General features: G+C 39.8%; 1 protein-coding gene across 6 annotated transcripts in view; it reads left to right on the plus strand.

Annotated features, from left to right (window-relative positions):
- Positions 1-22771, plus strand: part of col5a3a (collagen, type V, alpha 3a) — a 243094-nt gene that overhangs the window by 180288 nt on the left and 40035 nt on the right. For all 6 annotated transcript variants that reach the window (XM_060942576.1, XM_060942577.1, XM_060942578.1 and 3 more), the window contains 14 exons: positions 97-204; positions 291-344; positions 5983-6036; positions 11180-11233; positions 13993-14046; positions 14131-14238; positions 20516-20569; positions 20691-20744; positions 20843-20896; positions 21005-21058; positions 21146-21253; positions 21382-21435; positions 21582-21635; positions 21876-21983. In XM_060942576.1, the coding sequence (XP_060798559.1) occupies positions 97-204; positions 291-344; positions 5983-6036; positions 11180-11233; positions 13993-14046; positions 14131-14238; positions 20516-20569; positions 20691-20744; positions 20843-20896; positions 21005-21058; positions 21146-21253; positions 21382-21435; positions 21582-21635; positions 21876-21983 (972 nt within the window). The remainder of the gene's footprint in view (positions 1-96; positions 205-290; positions 345-5982; positions 6037-11179; positions 11234-13992; positions 14047-14130; positions 14239-20515; positions 20570-20690; positions 20745-20842; positions 20897-21004; positions 21059-21145; positions 21254-21381; positions 21436-21581; positions 21636-21875; positions 21984-22771) is intronic.

Here is a 22771-nt window from a genome sequence, read left to right on the forward strand (position 1 = left end):
TGTTAAACTTGAAAACAGAGTACAAATGAGGTGACTAATGTATATACATCGGAATAGACCTCTGTTTCTTCTTACGATGAAAGCAAAATTTTTCAGGGTGTGGATGGGGAGCCAGGGCCCCGGGGCCAACAGGGGATGTATGGACAGAAAGGTGATGAAGGACCTCGAGGACTTGTAGGTGTCACCGGGCCACTAGGCCTGCAGGTAAAATGATCCAACTGAGTTTCCTTTGCCTGCAGTCATTACACTTAATGCAGTGACTCAAGCAACCTGTACCTGTGTGTGAACAGGGAATGCCTGGACCCCCGGGAGAGAAGGGAGAGAGCGGCCATGCTGGACCACTGGTAAAAATACAGCCTCTTTGTCCTCTGTTCACTACTCAATGATTTTATTCCTGTTTTCAGAAATGGATAGAAATGAATCATCTCATGGATTGGCCGTGTGGTATGCCGACCTGCCACCTTGTACTGCTTAAGGAAGAATCATTACTTTTATATTGTATATAATTGCTATCCACATTCACTGGATATGAGCAATCACGCTCTCTACTCTACTACTAGGCTATCAGCTCATATACTGTGAGTCTTCTTGGCTTTTCTTCGCGGGCGAAGATTTATGAAGGGGGGGTTTCCACGCTGACCGCAAGCCCTTTGGTGGCTGTAGAGACCGATTCGGGATAAGCAGGTCTGACCGCAGAGCTTACAGATGAGGGATTGATCCATGTTGGGTGTTGAGGCTTCTCTATCCTTCCGCTTCCTCCTTTTCTCATCGAGGCTGTCTCGTCTGTTGGCTTCGAAGGAGGAGACGGCCTGGTGAATGGTGCATCTCCAGTCATCGCGGTCAGCATCCAGGACAGACCACCGTCGGAGATCGGTCTGACAGGAACTGAAAGACTTATACCGTGAGTAGAGAAAAACAAAATGGTGGCGCGTGTTGCTGAACCAACCGAGGATGAAATAAAAACTCTACTCGAAAGCAAAACCCCAAAAAATACAAAAAAAAAGCAACAAAATATGGAATAAAAGTATTTGATAGTAAGAACGTATTTTTTTTTATTTTCAAGGATTATTATTATTATTATTGCATTTTTTCACAATTTGCTACTGTAATTTGTTTACATTCTAAGCAGAAATGATTTTGTCTGACATTTTGTCTCATCTCATCTCATCTCATTATCTCTAGCCGCTTTATCCTGTTCTACAGGGTCGCAGGCAAGCTGGAGCCTATCCCAGCTGACTACGGGCGAAAGGCGGGGTACACCCTGGACAAGTCGCCAGGTCATCGCAGGGCTGACACATAGACACAGACAACCATTCACACTCACATTCACACCTACGGTCAATTTAGAGTCACCAGTTAACCTAACCTGCATGTCTTTGGACTGTGGGGGAAACCGGAGCACCCGGAGGAAACCCACACGGACACGGGGAGAACATGCAAACTCCGCACAGAAAGGCCCTCACTGGCCACAGGGCTCGAACCCGGACCTTCTTGCTGTGAGGCAACAGCGCTAACCACTACACCACCGTGCAGCCCCCTGACATTTTGTATAAAGTTTTATTTATCGAATTTGCAAAAGATAAAAATAAAAACGCTCTGTTTCTCAAAATCCAGTGAATGTGGATAGAATAAAACAGTTATTCCACTCAATCTCGTCATACATGGTTTATAGCCGACTCGGTGCTACGTGCCTCATCGGCTATCAGCTCATGTATGACCCGATTTCGTGGAATAACTGTTAAATATGCCGATTATAGATGTTACTAGTGATAACTAAAGTTTTATTTATTATGACTTATAGGTTATATTCATAAGGCTACATAAGCCCTTCATTACAAATTACATAAACATATAAAAACATTTATAAAACCATATTCTAACATCCATTATTTGTCATGTAGACTGCTTTTTCCAATGTTGATGTCCAGTTGGTATAATACCTGAGTCAAGTGTCCTAGGTGTGACATAAGACTTGCTAAGTGTACTTCTGGTATGACACAGTCACATAAGTGTGAGGTTGTGACCTGATAAACGTTAAAAGTTTATCTTATTTATATATGTATTACAGTGTCATAAGGTTGTTATAAGTTTCCATAAAACTCTTATAAACAGATGCAAGTTGTCACATTATGTAACTCTGACATACCAGAAGTACAGTGAGTTACAACGCCGGTTTTCAAAACCTTGTTTTGTCAGTTCATTTTAACAAAAATCTATGTCACTTGACTCAGGTGTCAGGAATAAGCACTAATAAATGTTTATGTAGTTGTCACGACAGGATCGTGCGGAGTTCATGCCACTTTATTAACATTACCCTAACATTATAGTGTTACATTTTATCCTGGAAAATTAATTACATTATCAGTAAGATCAGAATTTTCATCAAATTTCGTCAATAAAGCGTTTGTTTGGATGCCAAACTCCAGTCTTTGTGGAGCTCTGGGATGTCAATCATAGTGCATGTAAATTCATTAAGCTCCGCCTCTTACATTAGAATTTAGCTGTTCAAGTCTACGCAGTCTGGATGCTTGTGCTTTGAGGAAATAGCTTCTGGATTCTGAGTTTAAAAACAGCTTCAGCTAATTTCTGGAAAGCATATTTAACAGTTATTCCATGAAATGGAGTCATACATGAGCTGATAGCCGACGAGGCGCGTAGCACCGAGTTGGCTATAAGCCATGTATGACAAGATTGAGTGGAATAACTGTTTTATTCTATCCACATTCACTGGATTTTCAGAAACAGACCATTTTTATTTTTATTTTTAGCAAATTTGATAAATTAAAACTTTATACCAAATATCCAACAAAATCATTTCCTGGCGAAATGACAGTAGCAATATGTGAAAAATGCGATAATAATAATTCTTTAAAAAAAAGATACGTTCTTTCCATCAAATACTTTTATTCCATATTTTGGTGCTTTTTTTGTATTTTTTTGGGGGGGTTGTTTTCGAGTAGAGTTTTTATTTGGTCCTCGGTTGCTTCATCAACATACTCCATCATTTTGTTTTACTCTACTCACAGTATATGAGCTGATATCTTTTGTAAATTCGATAAATAAAAACTTTATACAAAACGTTTGACAAAACCATTTCTGCTTAAACAGACTTCTTAAAAACCTATCGATGGCTACATGGATTGGCTTTTTAGTGTTTTTGTTTTTGTTTTTTGTAGAAAGTGCCGTCTTGCTGTCGTGCCGAGGTATAGAATAGCTTTAGACATTTATTTAATTCTTCCTTGGACATTTCAGTTCTGTAATTTTCAAACTTCTTTGACCTTTTGAACCAGTCTAAAAAAATTCAACAAATTTTAATGTTTAAAAATGAAGAATGTAAACAAACTGGAGAAATGACAGGAGCAATTTGTGAAAAATGCGATAATAATAATTCTTGGAAAAAAAGATACATTCTTACCATCAAATACTTTCATTCCATATTTTGTTGCGCTTTTTTTTTGTATTTTTTAGGGTTTTGTTTTCGAGTAGAGTTTTTATTTCATCCTCGGTTGATTCAGCAACACACTCCACCATTTTGATTTTCTCTACTCACGGTATATGAGCTGATATCCTAGTAGTAGACTAGCCAATCAGAGCGTGCGATTGCTCATATTCAGTGAATATGGATAGAATAATTATAATTATCTGTTTGTGTTTATTAAAAATAATTATTATACAGATTACTGAGGTATGCTGAGCATATCCAGGATTTGAACCCAAAGGGGGTGTGAATGACAAAAAAAAAAAATCATATCAAATGAAGTCTCTTAATGAGATCCAGTATCTTAATGAGATCTAGAAGCAAAACAAATGAGCGTGTTCAGTCAATATTAAATAAATTCAGTCAATAGAAATGTTTAGTCAGTATTAAAACATATTCTTAAAATATCTCATATTGATCTGGCAAAGTTTAATTTGTAAAGCTTCTGTAAAGGTTATCAAAGGTTACTATTGGTGCTCAGATGGTTCCAAACCATTAATTACTTGTGGAAACCAAAATGTCTGTGTGCATGTACTGTGTTATTGGATCACTGCTGTAAACAGAGGAGGAAACCAGGATGCTGTAATTATCAGCAGTAGTGAAGGACATTAAGCATTTCCTAAACACTACCATGTCCCGTGTGTGTGTGTGTGTGCTTAAATACCAGAGTGATGGTAGAAGCAAAAGAGATTCATAGGGATGGGAAATGAAGCCTTTGCATAAGTGTGTGACGAGTCTCTTAGGAAGAAGTGACAACAGAGAAAAAAGAGAGAGAGAGAAGGAATGAGGCAGTGATGGTGAGGAGGAAGTCAGTGTGACAGCTGTTAATCAGATTACCGTGAGCCTGGACCATCTAATGAGCTGCTCCTTTGTGACTGGCTTCTCATGGCCCTGTCAGGCATGGAGGAATGCAAAAAGCTTTTTGACAAACTGGTTTAGACAAAAGGCAAAAAAAAGAAAAAAAAACATAGGCCTAACAAAGCCAGAGCATCTTCTTGTGATGTGTGTGCATGCTGGGCATCATGGGGTTTTCCAGCTCTCTTCTTACAAAGGCAGTATCATTTTTATTGAGTGTTAGATTTCAAAGTGTGCAGGCAGATGCTTCATGGAGCAAAGGCTTTATCGGGTGAGATTTGTCAGACATTTGTTCAGGTCAGGTGTTGGTGCTGGTGTTGGTATTGTGGGTTGGGGTTCGGATTGTTGTTTGCATTACACTTGGGGTTGGCGTTAGAATTAGGGTTGGGTTTAGGAGTGAGGTTGGGGTTAGGTTCAGTACTAATGGTTGGGTTTAGTTTTGAGATTGGGTTAAGGTTAGAATTGGGGCTAGGTTTAGGTTGGGTTTCGAAGTGAGGTTGGGGTTAAGATCAGTTCTAGTAGATGGTTTAGTTTTGAGTTTGGATTAAGGTTAGGATTGGGGTTAGGGTAGGGTTTTGGATTGAAGTTGGGGTTAGGTTCAGTACTAATAGTTGGGTTTAGGTTTGCGGTTGTGTTAAGTTTAGGATTGGGGCAAGGGTTGGGTTTAGGTTTGAGGTGGGGTTAATATCAGTACTCATGGATGGGTTTAGGTTTGAGTTTGGATTAAGGTTAGGATTTGGGCTAGGGTTGGGTTTAGGATTGAAGTTGGAGTTAGGTTCAGTACTAATAGTTGGGTTTAGGTTTGAGGTTGTGTTAAGTTTAGGGTTGAGGCTAGGGTTTAGGATTGAGTTTGGGGGTTAGGATCAGTGCTAATGGATGGGTTTAGTTTTGAGTTTGGGTTAAGGATAGGATTGGGGCTAGGGTTGGGTTTAGGATTGATCCTAACTCCCAAACTCAATCCTAAACCCAACCCTAGCCCCAATCCTAACCTTAACCCAAACTCAAAACTAAACCCAACCATTAGCACTGATCCTAACCCCCAAACTCAATGCTAATGGTTGCGTTTAGGATTGAGTTTGGAGTTAGGATCAGTGCTCATGGTTGAGTTTAGGTTTGAGGTTGGGTTAAGGTTAGGATTGGGGCTAGGGTTGCATTTAGGATTTAGGGTTTTGGATTGATGTTGGGTTTAGGATTGAAGCTAGGGTTTAGGATTGAGTTTGGGGTTAGGATCAGTGCTAATGTATGTGTTTAGTTTTGAGTTTGGGTTAAGGTTAGGATTGAGGTGAGTGTAATAAAGTGGACAGGTTGGATTGATGACTGGCAAGGAGGAATTTCAGTATTTCAGGAATGCAAGATGGGTGAGCTGGTGCTTATTAAAACTCACAGCAAGAGTGGCAGATAGAAAAAAAGGGTGTAGGAAGGAAAATGAGGCCGCTCGCAATGGCCTGTCACTGCGGTGTCAGCGAGCGATGATGAGGTGCACCAAAAACCACTTTTCTGACATCGACTACAAGAAGTGCTGATGAAACGGAAAGACAGACCAGGACTGTCAGCAAAAGAGTCAGGCCAAGGAGAGTCCTAAAGAGAAAGTGTAATGTGATTGGATACATTATAAATGATAAATACTTGTGTTTTCCTCATTTCCTCAGGGTCCTCCAGGACAACACGGTCCCAGAGGTCCTATAGGAGCCACCGGTGGAGAGGTAAGTGTCACTGTGTCCCTGCAGTGCTGTGCTATAGGACACATTTACACCCATGAGGCAGGAGGATAGCACTGACAGCTGGTTGGAGCTGAAATAATAACTCTACTCTCCAGGTGACTCATAACAAGGCCAGTGTGCTTTGTAGCCTTTGATTCGACATATCCTCGGCTCTAATGGCTTCTCCTACCAGCCACGGTGCCTGCTATATATCTACAGCAGATCAGATACACCCAGTTTGTGCTGGGGAGATGGAATTAATGCTCCGTGAACGTATATAATTACCTAGCTAATGTTGGCAGTATGTTCACTCATCTCCTGGTATCTTCATCTCTGTTCTTTTTTTCTTTTCTTTCCTGGTTTGGAGCGTTTTGAATTATTCACTTGTAGACTATGATCTCTGGGTGTGAGTTATATTTACTTCACTATGAAAGATTAAGCAGCATTAGATTCTCATCCCTGAGAGGGAGATATATTTACCTCCGTTAATGGTCGCCTCTCAACATCCTCCGCTTGTTAATAATTGAGAAGTCCACAGCGTAGAGGTGAGACGAGACGAGACGAGACGAGATGAGACAAGATGGACGAAGCAGGTGGCTCTGAGAAAGTAGAGCTGTAGGGATGTAACTAAATAGGAATACATCATTCGGAATGAGCAGATAATGGATTTACAGTCTTCATTCGTTCATGCCTACATCCATTTATGCACTCGTTGGAATAAATAAATGACAGCCTTCTGGTTTAGGCCATGCCCACTTCGGGTTTAATGCTGAATACAGATGCAGAAATGAATATTAGGAGCGCTAAATAGATACAACAGATACGGATAGTGGCGTTGCGTTACACACCGAGCAGATAGTGCAAAATGAAGTGCTCTAGGAAGGCTGTCGTGATGAAAGGAAAAGTGGCAGGTGTCTACCAACTGGATATGCGTTTAGAGTAAAACTCTACACTTTATCAAAGGTAGGCAGATATACAGGGTTCAGACAACAGCAGCTGCATAAACACTCACCTCAGTTTAGTCTCAAATCAAGGACAAGCACCGCAGTGCAGAATGCAGTGGTAGGAAAAGCAGCGTTGATACAGAGCGTTGGCTTAATATGATGTGATCTGAAGTCTGTAGAGACAGTGTGCGGTGTGGAATTCATAATCATACCTTCTTTCATCTTAAAAAAAAACGATGTTATGATGCAAGGTGACTGTGAGAAAGAGAGAGAGAGACTTTTCTCAAAAATATATTTGACATAAAAATCATGGTAGGTGTAGATCAGTGACCATTTTGAACTGACCGGATGTTTTAGGATCACCTCAAGTCAGAGAGAAAGAGGTTTCAGTGCAGTGCTCACATTTATCAGTAATCTTTGTGGTGCTTTTTGGCAAAAAAAAAAAAAAAAAATCCAAAAAAATGGCAACAAATAATCCTATTGGTTATGTATATAACTACTGTAAAAATGTTCTAGTTTAAAGCTAGACGGCCTTTCGATTTCATAAAATCAGTGAAATTTAGTTCCCTCTCAAATTTGGTCATTGTGATATATGTTTATTTCTGCAATACTTCAAAAAAAAAAAAACAGGCCATTCTGTGGCTGGAAAGTCATTTAATTTGAAAGGATTCCCGAGCAAATAATGTGCGTGAAATCGCTCGCTTCGGGCAGTCAAACAGACAGAGACCCTGTGTCCGAAATCACTCCCTACTCACTATATAGTGAACTATATAGTGAGGACGCCATTTTGTAGTGCTGTCCGACTGTATAGTGAGAATTATTACACCCTATATAGTGCACTCAAAGTATCCCACAATGCATCACGAAAAGTAGTGTACAACCGATGGTCACTAAACAAGCAATATATCCCATCATGCATTGTGGTCGCGCTGAAAGAAATCAAATCAAAAGCCTCAAATTTGATTTAATAAAAGGCAGCGGCAAAGAAGAAAGAAAGTATTCAGGCTTGATTTAAAAGAACTGAAAGCTGCAGGTACTTTGTATTGATTAATGTGGGAAATGCGCTCAGTATAATATAGATTTAACACAAAAATACATGCATGCATTTATTATTTTGAAAACCCACCAGCCGACTGATCTGGCACGTTTTAACTGTGCGACAGTAATGATGTAAATACCAGCACGACGGAGTAGTGTCCGAAAGTGTTATTTTTTTTTTTCATTTTACCAATGAGCTCAATATATAGTCCTCTATATAGTAATTCCCTGTATAGTGAGTAGAGAGTAGTGAATGAGTGAATGATTTCGGACACAGGGTGGAAGTCCGTGTGCGCATGCGCAGGTTTAACTTCTTCTTCTTCTTTTCTTTCTTCTTTTGGGTTTTACATCAGCTGGCATCCACAGTGTTGCATTACTGTCATCTACAGGTTTACCTTTGACGGTGCACCAACAGTTACATCATTCTGTCGCTAAACGAACAGCTGATCACACTGAAGTGCTCGCTGGCCACCAATATTTATTAGTTTGGTCCTGCGTTTCCTTTCCTTCGTATATAACATAACGTCTTTTCTTCTCGCTTTCTGTTACTGTAGTTGGACTTTCACGTTTCATTCGCACACTCACAGCCTCCATTTTTCTCTCCTGTTTCAAATTTGTATTCCACAATGCCTTGCGTGAACGTGGAAAGCCCACCATGTGATGCATGACGTAGTATCTTGAATTGGGTCATGGTGAAGCAGGAAAAAATAGCAGAGAATTTAGGGCCGTGTGGCCCGAAATACATTTTCTATAAAAAAAAAAAAACCTAATAAAATTGGAAGTCTGTGATTCGAATTCAGTAGCTTTGGGTCCACTAAAGAAAAATAATTGGGTGTCTGGGAAAATTATTTTTATGACCTTACACTTGAAAAATCTGAGAGGCAGTCTACCTTTAAAGTTATTATTAAGTTATTACTATGCATTCATCATTTTTTTCCATGTCAGTTGTCTTTTTTTTGTTTGCTTGTTTGTTTTTGGTGGTCATCCTTTGTCTCTCTCTGCCTGTTAGCATTTTCATATTAGCAATGATGCTAACAGGCAGAGAGAGACAAAGGACGACCACCAAAAAAAAAAAAATTAGCATAATATTTTCATATTAGCAATGATGCTAATGCTAACAGAAAAAATATCGGAGAATTTAGGGCCATGCGGCCCTAAATTCATTAATTGTTCTATTTTTAAAAACTAATAAAATTGGAAGTCTGTGATTCAAATTCGGTAGCTTTCGGTCCACTGAACAAAAATAATTGGGTGTCGGGGAACATTCTTTTTATGACCTACACTTGAAAAATTTGGAAGGCAGTCTAGCTTTTACTCTAAATTATCCAATATACTCACACCTAATTTATTATAATTTTCACACTGTTTCATAAAGTTTCCATTGTCAGTACAAATCACCATCAGTGTTAATATTTTTATCCACATTATTATATTTTATTTATTCTATTTGTTATTTGCCATTCATTTGTATTTGTTATGCACAGCTTTCATGTAAATAAGTCAGCTTTTGAAAACCTGTGCCTAATAAAGTTGTTTATTATTATTATTATTATTATTATTATTATTATTATTATTATTATTATTATTATCCCAAAAAATATTTGACATAAAAATCATGGTAGATGTAGCTTGTTTTGGGAGTGTTGTGGCTCAGGTGGATAAGGCGCCACACCATAAATCCAGGGACCTGGGTTTGATTCCGACGTGAGGTCATTTCCCGATCTCTCCCCATCTCTCTCTCTCCTGCTCATTTCCTGTCTGTCCTGTCCTGCTCATTTCCTCACTGTTCTATCCAATAAAGGTGAAAAAAGCCCAAAAAATATCTTAAAAAAAAAAGATGTAGCTTGGTTTAGATCGGAGAGAGAGAGAGGGTTCAGTGCAGTGCTCAGATTTACCACTCATCTTTGTGGTGTTTTTTATCAAAAAAAAAAAAAAAATCCAAAATTGGCAACAAATAATCCAAATACAAACTGCTATATTTATTCTTGTATTTATTAAAATGTCTGATGCACAGCGCTGTTGAATGCTTGATTCTGATTGGTCAGAAGGTCTTATCTAATCCACTATTGCTTCCTTAGGAACAATTTACACAAAAAAAGTCCAATCACTCATATAGAGTTTTCTGTGAGAAGACAATTGTTTCGCATTTATGAAAGGAGTCTCCAGTGTCAGCGCTTTTTAACAGTTTGCGCTTTGTGGTTCCTTTGTAACATGACAAGCTGAAATATTTCTGTTTTATTAACTTCGGCTGAGGAAAAAACAAGAGAGGCTGGTGAGGGTATGGCCGTTTATAGCTTCGACAACATTACGGATATTAGGAACTAACTCGTTTTGTGGACATTCAACAAGATTAAATGTAGCTATAATATTACGTGTTATAATACATGAGATACATGGTATATAATATAATAGCATTTATTACAAATACACAGGTGATTATAGAAAATCACGCACACTAATTGGTCGAGAAATTCAGACTATTTCTCGATAATCACCTTGAGCAGCTCGGCAAAATGGCGGCCAAGTTGCTTGGTCACCGTAAGTGAGGACGAATTACAAATGATGAAGGAAAATGTAATTCCTAAAAGCAATAAAGGTGCTACGAAGTTTGGCCTAAAACTATTCAAAGGTAAGGTGAGGTTACGATTTATTTTATCCATTTCATAACAAAATATTTCATGCGACTCAGCATAGATAAGTGACACAAGTCTGCGCTGCACCGTTATTACATTTGCATGCTGCTTTTGAAGTTTGAAATAAATGATTTTTTTTTTAAATATGATTTTTTAAAATAATCACCCGTGTATTTATACTAAAACAATTATCCGCCTCAGGCTCAGTGAATATCGTTGAATAATAACCTCAACTTCTCGATTATTATTCACTGATATTCACTTTGCCTTCGGTGAATAATTGTGAAACAATTTGTCACTTTATTGAACATTAATTGTGCTTTTATTTACCCAAATATGAAAAGGAATACAAAGATGAATAAAAGATATTCCAATATTTAAATAAAGCACATGTTGACTGAGAGTGTTGTGTATTTTTTGGGAGGGGTGTGTGTGTGTGTGTGTGTGTGTGTGTGTGTGTGTGTGTGTGTGTGTGTGTGTGTGTGTGTAAGAGAGAGATAATGAGTCACTCTGGTCTTCCTGTGGTTTCAGGGTGCTCAGGGGATGCCTGGTGGAATCGGTCAGCCTGGTTCAGTAGGAGAAAAGGTAGGCAAGAACGGGCAAAATTACACTGTACTTTTATTTATTTTATATATCAGAGTCCCTCCTGTGCCAGGAGCTGGTCTTTCCAGGCAGTCTCCCATCCCAGTACTAACCAGGACCTTAAGGTGCATTGGGTGGCGCCGATCTCCGTTACTATAGCCCTCGGCATCTTGCCTATTACATAGCTAGGGTTACAGTGGGGAGCTGGTCCTCTGGTAAGCACGAGAGTTAGACTCCCTACTCACATCTGTATTGCGGTGCGCCTCGCCAGATGGCAGTAGGTACTTATTTTATAGATACATAATACAAAATAACATTGATGTAAATGTATGAATATAAACTACAAAATCGTGCATTAAAAATTAAATGTTTACAGAATGTTATACAACCCCGATTCCAAAAAAGTTGGGACAAAGTACAAATTGTAAATAAAAACGGAATGCAATAATTTACAAATCTCAAAAACTGATATTGTATTCACAATAGAACATAGACAACATATCAAATGTCGAAAGTGAGACATTTTGAAATTTCATGCCAAATATTGGCTCATTTGAAATTTCATGACAGCAACACATCTCAAAAAAGTTGGGACAGGGGCAATAAGAGGCTGGAAAAGTTAAAGGTACAAAAAAAGGAACAGCTGGAGGACCAAATTGCAACTCATTAGGTCAATTGGCAATAGGTCATTAACATGACTGGGTATAAAAAGAGCATCTTGGAGTGGCAGCGGCTCTCAGAAGTAAAGATGGGAAGAGGATCACCAATCCCCCTAATTCTGCGCCGACAAATAGTGGAGCAATATCAGAAAGGAGTTTGACAGTGTAAAATTGCAAAGAGTTTGAACATATCATCATCTACAGTGCATAATATCATCAAAAGATTCAGAGAATCTGGAAGAATCTCTGTGCGTAAGGGTCAAGGCCGGAAAACCATACTGGGTGCCCGTGATCTTCGGGCCCTTAGACGGCACTGCATCACATACAGGCATGGTTCTGTATTGGAAATCACAAAATGGGCTCAGGAATATTTCCAGAGAACATTATCTGTGAACACAATTCACCGTGCCATCCGCCGTTGCCAGCTAAAACTCTATAGTTCAAAGAAGAAGCCGTATCTAAACATAGTTAGTTTTTTTCCTTTTTTATCAGACATCTAGTTTTTAGGTTTGTTTACCTGACATGTTTCGACGTACGACTGTCGTCTTCCTCAGAGTGTCACCGGATGTTATTGGTGACGCATCTTTTATCAGCTGATGTTTCCGAACATGATCTAAACATGATCCAGAAGCGCAGACGTCTTCTCTGGGCCAAGGCTCATTTAAAATGGACTGTGGCAAAGTGGAAAACTGTTCTGTGGTCAGACGAATCAAAATTTGAAGTTCTTTATGGAAATCAGGGACGCTGTGTCATTCGGACTAAAGAGGAGAAGGACGACCCAAGTTGTTATCAGCACTCAGTTCAGAAGCCTGCATCTCTGATGGCACGGGGTTGCATTAGTGCGTGTGGCATGGGCAGCTTACACATCTGGAAAGACACCATCAATGCTGAAAGGTACATCCAGGTTCTAGAGCAACATATGCTCTCATCCAGACGACGTCTCTTTCAGGGAAGACCTTGCATTTTCCAACATGACAATGCCAAACCACATACTGCATCAATTACAGCATCATGGCTGCATAGAAGAAGGGTCCGGGTACTGAACTGGCCAGCCTGCAGTCCAGATCTTTCACCCATAGAAAACATTTGGTGCATCATAAAACGGAAGATACGACAAAAAAGACCTAAGACAGTTGAGCAACTAGAATCCTACATTAGACAAGAATGGGTTAACATTCCTATCCCTAAACTTGAGCAACTTGTCTCCTCAGTCCCCAGACGTTTACAGACTGTTGTAAAGAGAAAAGGGGATGTCTCACAGTGGTAAACATGACCTTGTCCCAACTTTTTTGAGATGTGTTGTTGTCATGAAATTTAAAATCACCTAATTTTTCTCTTTAAATAATACATTTTCTCAGTTTAAACATTTGATATGTCATCTATGTTCTATTCTGAATAAAATATGGAATTTTAAAACCTCCACATCATTGCATTCCGTTTTTATTTACAATTTGTACTTTGTCCCAACTTTTTTGGAATCGGGGTTGTACACCAAAATGAAAATTTATACTAGGAAAAGAATGCTGGAGATGGAGTTGCCAAGTAGAAGGAAAAGAGGAAGACCAAAGATGAGATTTATGGATGTGGTGAAGGAGGACATGATTACAGTTGTTGCTAGAGAAAAAGATACGGAGGACAGGAGGAGATGGAGGGACATTATCCGCTGTGGTGACCCCTAACGGGAACAGCCGGAAGAAGAAGAAGAAGAAGAAGAAACACCGAAATGAAAATTCTTGGCCAAATTTCAGGACACACTCGACCAAAACTGCAAAACTATACTTTCTTTGTTCTGTTTAATTAGGTTTTTGTACTTTGCATACATTGTAATAATGTGTTTATCTCTAATGCTTTCAAAATCATTGAAGCACGAATTAAGTAACGCTTACTTATATACCTACAAGATAACGAATAACACCTTGTTACTGTCCTTTCAGTCAGTCCTTTCTTTAAAACACTCCTGTTAACTTTGGATAAAAACAAGTCAGTCATTTGGGCTAAAAATACAAAAGCATAAATGACTTACCAATCTTTTTAATAACCCTAAAATACATATAGTACATACCTCATTCCCCCCTTTTGTTAATCCCCTTGTTTCGTATTAAGGGTGAAGACGGAGAGGCTGGGAATCCAGGAAAAGCGGGTGAAACGGGCCCTCCTGTGAGTTCATCTCTTTCTTTCAGCTCAGGTTCTCCTCGGTCGTCAGTATAAGTGTGTAACCTTCTTACTTGTTCTGCTTCACAGGGTGAGAGAGGAGATGTGGGTGAGAAAGGGGACATGGGCCCCCCCGGTGCTGCTGGACCCCCAGGAATCCGAGGCCCACCAGGAGAGGATGGACCCAAAGGAAACCCAGTAAGTGTGAGAAGTCGTTAAGCCAGCTCCTGTCATTCGCGTTTTGTCCATTGTGGGTTTTCCATTCAGCTATAGTGAACGTAACTCAAAAAGTAGTGAACAGATTTGGATGAAATTTGGTGTACAGCTTAGTATTAGCCAAGGTTCAAGTGATTTTGATGTTGATAATATGTGGTTTGGCAGAGAGCATTTCTACTTGTAGTAGTAGTAGAAATAGATGTAGTAATAGTAGTAGGAGGAGAATTGGTATTAGCAATGGTCATTATTGTATTATCATTATTATTAGTAGTAGTGGTCATTATAGTATTAGTAGTAGCAGGGCAGCATGGTGGTGTAGTGGTTAGCACTGTCACCTCACAGCAAGAAGGTTCTGGGTTCGAGCCCAGCAGCCGACAAGGGCTTTTCTGTGTGGAGTTTGCATGTTCTCCCCGTGTCTGCGTGGGTTTCCTCCGGGTGCTCCGGTTTCCCTCACAGTCCAAAGACATGCAGGTTAGGTTAACTGGTGGCTCTAAATTGACTGTAGATGTGAGTGTGAATGGTTGTTTGTCTCTGTGTGTCAGCCCTGCAATGACCTGGTGATTTGTCCAGGGTGTACCCCGCCTTTCGCCCGTAGTCAGCTCCAGCTTGCCTGCGACTCTGTACAGGATAAGCAGCTACGGATAATGGATGGGTAGTAGTAGTAATAGTGGTCATTATTGTAGTCATAATAGAAATAGTAGTAAGAGGAGGAGGAGTATTGATAGTGGTACTAGTAGTAGTAGCAGTGGTCATTATTATAGTAGTAGTAGTAGGAGCAGTATTGATAGTAGAAGTAGGAGGAGGAGTATTGGTATTGATAGTAGTAGCAGGAGGAAAAGGAGGAGGAGGACTATCAATAATATTGGTATTAATAGTAGTAGTCGTTGTCATTCTTGTATTAGTAGTAGAAATAGTTGTAGTAATAGCAGTAGGAGGAGTATTGGTATTGATAATAGTAGTAGTAGAAGCAGTGGTAGTAGCTAATTATCTAATTCCTCACTGAAGAACCCACTCAACCGAGTGGGTTCTTTGCTAAAATGCAGATACAGAGGGACAATTGCTGCCATCAAGCACTCTACATCAGCCTTTGAAACAGTCTCTGGCTGCAGGCAGGAAGGCCTTGAATCCCCTTGTGTCTTCAGCAGTTTTCTCAACTTTGTTATAAGACAAATCCTTGTCCGGCTCAATCGCGAAATTCCTGATAGAGCCCTGCACTCCCACGGGAGTCCCGCGGGACCCGACGCAAAGCAGTGCGGCGCGGGACAAATTTTGAAAGCTCATTGCGGGCGCGGGCGGGCGGGAGGGGGAGTGCACAATGCGGGCGCGGGCAGGAGAGGTGATAAGCTGCAGTCCCGCTAACTAAAAACGTGTTTAAAATAAAATTTATAAATTATTAATTTATGTCTATCATATATAATTTGTGCTGGATATTTTATTTGGCATTAATAAAAACATTTTAAGATGCCTAAATTTGCGGATGTGGTCTAATCTCGCGTACGTTTCCGATTCCTTTCCGCTCTTCCGTGTTTGAGATCTCCGATCATGGCAGAAGAGCAGAGCTCCTCTAGTGAAGCTCACAGTGCTTCAGAAGTAAGTGCTGCTTTAAAAAGAGGTACATTTACCATTAAAAAGTCAAGAGTATTAGTCCTAAGTATTAAAAAGTATTTAAAAAGTATTAAAAAGTATTAACTAGTATTAAAAAGGACTGTGTACACTAACGAAGACATACTTCTACTCACCAATCCATAACTTCAGCTTGTCCCAACACCTTAAATATGTTGCCCAGATAAGGGCCCAGTCTCATAACACCGATATCTCTAACTCTAACTATCTATCTGCCTGAATGTAGTTCCAGTCTGGAGCAGTCACACCACAACTATAATCCTGACTATAATATTGCTTGGTCCTGACACTCAGGGAAATAAACACATGTAACTTAGGAATAGTCATGGAAGTTTTTTCCAAGTAGTAGCACCTTATTCCGGGTCGTACTGTACAGCTTGGACTTCAGAACAACCCATGTACACACTCCGGTGGTTGATATAATACAGATAGGTCACGGACTACGGAAATATAATAAATAAAAAAAGGATACAAAATACAGAGTGATTACGGATTTTAATACAGATCCATCACAGATGCTAATAATTTACGGATTGGTCATGGACGTTTCAGTATATTACAGATTGGTTACCAATTTCATACGGATGATGCATCACGGATAAAAAATTAAGAAGTCTAAAACAATTAAATGTTTAGACTGCCGAAGTTCATCATTAAAATATCTTACCTGCATTTATATGTTTACTTTATTAATTTGCCATTGATATTTCATGGAAAATCACATATCCGTGAATAAAAGATCCATGTTTTGCATTATTTTATTTTTTTCCCATGAATCCATATTCCGTGACTTTATGATGCAACAAGGATGTACAAAGATGTTCAGGAAAAATAGCACGTGCTCAGACAACATCACATGTAAACAATTACCTGATTGGTCAGATGTTTATCGGATCAGGTCCAGGTCTGGAAAAATGGCTCCAGAAGCAATCTCACCGAAACCCAGGCCTGGGCTATAGGGATCGTTATCGGCCTGGTGTGAGCATCAACCACATAAACCGCAGAGGTCTGATTTATTTATAGTTATAGTTGTAGTTATAGTTTAATTATAGTTATCAGTATTGTTGGACCGGGCCTTAACTACACTACCAAACTCTGCCTTGCAAAAAACAGATTATTTTTCAATCTCACACGAAGCTGCAGAAGGAGATGCAGCATAAAGAAAGGTTCCTGTCACTGCTGGATGTGCTCTGAGGCATCCAACCTGCTGTAGCAGTGGAAGATGATGGAATGATGATGATAAGAGAGACAGACAGACTTCATGTTAAACCTATAATGGATTTCCTGGTTACACAGTCATACTTTGTGATTATATAGGACACAGTTAGAGAAGCGAGTTATTTATAATCACGTTGTCTGTTATTAACCAGATGAGGATGGGTTCCCTTTTGAGTCTGGTTCCTCTCGAGGTTTTTTTCCTCATGTCATCTGAGGGAGTTTTTCCTTGCCACCATCACCACAGGCTTGCTCATCAGGGACTGATTAGGGACAAAATTAGCTCATGTTGAAAGTCTTTAATTTTCTGTAAAGCTGCTGTGCGACAATGTCTGTTGTTAAAAGCGCTATACAAATAAACTTGACTTGAGAGAGAGCGAGCGAGCCATGAAAAAGTGTTTTCAATGCTATTTTTTCTCTGTTTTTTCAACATCAGCTGAATCGACACTATATAGCAATCAGAATCAGGACGATGTCTGTGTCCGCTGCCTGCTTTACCCCATAAACTGAAACAGACGCTTCTTTTCTTGCTAATGTAGCCTTGTTTGTGCCTGAGTGTTCTCCATTGCCCTTCGCGAGCTTTCTTGTAGATGTTACAGGTCAGAATTGGAGGTCAGGTGGAATTTTTCAACCGAGGTTAGAATTTTTAATCTGGTTCATAATTTGCTATTTGTATTCAGGAGACTTAGTAGATCTAGAGTTAGGATGAGGATTTGGGAAGACTTTGTATTTTAAACTACTTGATGATGTACTAAGACTGGACTCCTTAATAATAACAATAATATATATATTCCTTCTGTTGTAGTCCTTACTGGTCTAGTGGTTAAGGTGTTGGGTTAGGGATCAAAAGGTTCTGAGATCAAATCTTGCTTAAGTATGAAAAAAATGCTAAGTGGGAAGAGATAGATAAGAGGAAATACTCGGTAGGTGTGGAGAGAGAGGAAGTGGATGGAAGAAAGAGAGACAAAAGAAGTGATGGAAAATCCCTTTTAACAATTTTAGATAATCCAAAATTTTACCTAGGTTGGAATTTATGAACTAAGATAAAAATTTTAAGAGCCAGGTCAAAAAAAAAAAAAAAGGTACCCTATGGGTACATGTGGCTACTGCTTATAAAAAAATGTTTTCTGATCCCATGTACATACAGTGTATATATATATATATATATATATATATATATATATATATATATATATATATATATATATATATACACACACTCTATGAGGTAGTAGGCACAAAAATGAAGCGTAATCCAAAAATGAACAGTTTAAAAATCACACACACACACACACACGCTGTCACCATGACCCAAACTCTTATTTCCTGGAAATGGCCCGGCACTAGAGCTCAGTGGTCTCAATACCTGTAACGTATAACCCCGATTCCAAAAAAGTTGGGACAAAGTACAAACTGTAAATAAAAACGGAATGCAATGATGTGGAAGTTTCAAAATTCCATATTTTATTCAGAATAGAACATAGATGACATATCAAATGTTTAAACTGAGAAAATGTATCATTTAAAGAGAAAAATTAGGTGATTTTAAATTTCATGACAACAACACATCTCAAAAAAGTTGGGACAAGGTCACGTTTACCACTGTGAGACATCCCCTTTTCTCTTTACAACAGTCTGTAAACGTCTGGGGACTGAGGAGACAAGTTGCTCAAGTTTAGGGATAGGAATGTTAACCCATTCTTGTCTAATGTAGGATTCTAGTTACTCAACTGTCTTAGGTCTTTTTTGTCGTATCTTCCGTTTTATGATGCGCCAAATGTTTTCTATGGGTGAAAGATCTGGACTGCAGGCTGGCCAGTTCAGTACCTGGACCCTTCTTCTACGCAGCCATGATGCTGTAATTGATGCAGTATGTGGTTTGGCATTGTCATGTTGGAAAATGCAAGGTCTTCCCTGAAAGAGACGTCGTCTGGATGGGAGCATATGTTGCTCTAGAACCTGGATATACCTTTCAGCATTGATGGTGTCTTTCCAGATGTGTAAGCTGCCCATGCCACACGCACTAATGCAACCCCATACCATCAGAGATGCAGGCTTCTGAACTGAGCGCTGATAACAACTTGGGTCGTCCTTCTCCTCTTTAGTCCGAATGACACGGCATCCCTGATTTCCATAAAGAACTTCAAATTTTGATTCGTCTGACCACAGAACAGTTTTCCACTTTGCCACAGTCCATTTTAAATGATCCTTGGCCCAGAGAAGACGTCTGCGCTTCTGGATCATGTTTAGATACGGCTTCTTCTTTGAACTATAGAGTTTTAGCTGGCAACGGCGGATGGCACGGTGAATTGTGTTCACAGATAATGTTCTCTGGAAATATTCCTGAGCCCATTTTGTGATTTCCAATACAGAAGCATGCCTGTATGTGATGCAGTGCCGTCTAAGGGCCTGAAGATCACCGGCACCCAGTATGGTTTTCCGGCCTTGACCCTTATGCACAGAGATTCTTCCAGATTCTCTGAATCTTTTGATGATATTATGCACTGTAGATGATGATATGTTCAAACTCTTTGCAATTTTACACTGTCGAACTCCTTTCTGATATTGCTCCACTATTTGTCAGCGCAGAATTAGGGGGATTGGTGATCCTCTTCCCATCTTTACTTCTGAGAGCCGCTGCCACTCCAAGATGCTCTTTTAATACCCAGTCATGTTAATGACCTATTGCCAATTGACCTAATGAGTTGCAATTTGGTCCTCCAGCTGTTCCTTTTTTGTACCTTTAACTTTTCCAGACTCTTATTGCCCCTGTCCCAACTTTTTTGAGATGTGTTGCTGTCATGAAATTTCAAATGAGCCAATATTTGGCATGAAATTTCAAAATGTCTCACTTTCGACATTTGATATGTTGTCTATGTTCTACTGTGAATACAATATCAGTTTTTGAGATTTGGAAATTATTGCATTCCATTTTTATTTACAATTTGTACTTTGTCCCAACTTTTTTGGAATCGGGGTTGTATTTTATTTTATTTTATTTTATTTTATTTTATTTTTTAAAGCTGTGAAATAATTAGGAATGACTAAAATGGCTCACAATCTTCAGTATACAACTGAGAGGGTTACTGCTTGGGTTGTGATGGATAGGACATGGGCTAATTAGCCTGTAGTCGTTGTAGTGGTGTCAGTGTGATAGAAGATAGATCCATGTTAAAAAGCTAATTTTATCCCAGAAGCTCTGATTGCAATGTTTTTGTGCTGTGAAGCTTTTTTTTTTTACTTGCTGGACAAAAGAAGCACCGCAGCAGCAATGAAATTTTCTCTGTAACCTTGTTTTTGCCACGTGCCATGAGCACCATGCTCCGATGTCCAAAATACACCCCGCGAGGTTTTTGATTCATGACTTGTGTAAACCTGTCATACCGAGTTTCCTCAAAGTAAATGTTTTAAATCCCCGTAGGGCCCCATTGGATTTCCCGGAGACCCAGGACCCCCTGGACAGGCAGGTCCAAATGTAAGTGCCCTTGAATGCCAGCTACTCTCACTGATTATTGCTGCTGTTAAAGCATTGAATGTTTTCATTTCGTAGCATGGCATGTCGGTGGGTTTTATGCCTCTATAAATGTCAAATGCAGGGTATTGATGGTGGACCAGGAGCTAAGGGAGATAGCGGAGAGCCTGGGAAAGCTGTAAGTGTTTGTAAATTGTAAATGTTGATGCACGTTCATATGAAAAGTCCTGTAAACATAGAATATTGGTCTGGAAAAATATTGTGTGTGTCTACAAGGGACCACCAGGTGCTTCTGGAGAACCAGGACCTCCTGGACCACCAGGAAGGAGGGTGCGTGTTTTTTAATCGCTGTTGATTTAACTTGTATCCTGTTTACGTAAAATAAACAGATCGGAATATATCTAGTGTATGCTGTGTATTTTTTTTCTTTTCTAACAGGGTCATATAGGTGCTCCAGGGCAGGAAGGAAAACAAGGAAGGAAGGGAGCAAAGGTGAATATTTGCAAACATTTGTGTCATTCTTCAGATATCACACAGAGTTTTAGTAATATAGCGTTTTGTTTTGTTTTTTTGTGCCAGGGTTCACCTGGTTCAGAGGGTCCAGCTGGAAAAACAGGGCCTAGAGGCCCCCAGGGACAACCTGGAAGGCCTGGTCCAGAGGGACTTCGTGGGATCCCAGGCCCTGCAGTGAGTCAAACTCTTCGACACACACAGTAGCCGATATCAGACTAAGCAAACGCACCCAAACTGTGTGGCTCGAGCTTCCTGCAAATTAATCTGCCTTTGGTTAATCAATCTTTCTGCTTCCTCTTCAGGGGGAACAGGGTTTAAATGGTCCCCCAGGACAGACTGGACCACCTGGCCCTATGGTACATGCTTTGGCAGTTCTCTCACTCATCACCGACCCACCACTGTATCTAATACAGCTCCTGATTGATTTAGGTTGTGATAAATTTAGGCTCGTGGGAAACTGAGCCTCCTCTTTAATTAATTTATTTATTTTTTGCTTTTACAGGGACCTGCCGGACTGCCAGGACTGAAAGGAGATCCAGGCAACAAGGGAGACAAGGTCAGAGACTCGTAATGAATGCACAGATGGAGCTGATCATTATAACGTCCGAACCCATTACTAAGGGCAACGTCTCACCTGTTATCCCTAATCAGATTAAAGTTGGAGTTGGTACTGTTGCTTGAGACTGCCCTTCAAGCTAAAATGCTATTTTTGTTGTTTCCACATTCATAAATCAAACTTATCTACGTCTGAGGATTGATACCTGCTCACACAGCAGATTCTTTGTGGGTCCTACAGGGTCATGGAGGATTGATTGGACTCATCGGGCCTCCAGGGGACATGGGGGAGAAGGGTGACCGAGGCTTGCCTGGAAACGAAGGAATACCTGGTCCTAAAGGAGACGGGGTATGTGAAGTACCGTTGTGGTCAGAAGATTACATACAGTGAGATGAATGTCATGGCAATATTTGGGCTTTCAGTAATTTCTTTAAACTGTTCTTTTTCTGTGGCAGAATGATTGTACAGCATACAGCTTTAATTAAAAAAAAACACTAGAATTTGGTGCACAAGTTTTAATTTTCTTTGGGTTTTCTGAAATCAACTCAGGGTCAACATTATACATACAGGGTCAAAAATATACATACAGCACACCTAATATTTGGGTAAAATGTCTCTTTGCAAGATTCACCTTAACCAAACATTTTTGTTTACCATGAACAAGCTCCTGGCAGAATTCTGGTTGGATATTTCACGATTCTTCATGGTAGAATTGGTAGAGTTCAATTAAATTTGTTTTTTTTCTTGCCATGGACTCAACTTATAAGCACGGTCCATATATTTTCAATAGGGTTGAAGTCAGGACTTGTTTTAAGCTTAATGTTAGTCTGCTTTATCCTCCACAACCAGCACTGATGCATGTTTGGGTTCACTGTCCTGTTGTAACTCCCAAGTTGCTTTCAAGTTTCTGATGGTTTATGCTGAAGAATTCTGAGGTAGTCCTCCTCCTTCATTATTCCATCCACTTTGTGCAATGAACCACTGGCAGCAAAACAGCCCCAGAGCATGATGATCCTACCACCACCACCAGCTGCTACAGTGTCCTTCTGTACATGGTGGTCATTGTGGCTAAACAACTCAAGCTTTGTCTCACCTGACCATACAGCTTTCCTCCTGAAGGAGTTTTTCTTTGTCCA

The sequence above is a fragment of the Neoarius graeffei genome, chromosome 16, assembly GCF_027579695.1.
Source record: "Neoarius graeffei isolate fNeoGra1 chromosome 16, fNeoGra1.pri, whole genome shotgun sequence".
Taxonomy (NCBI): Eukaryota; Metazoa; Chordata; class Actinopteri; order Siluriformes; family Ariidae; genus Neoarius; species Neoarius graeffei.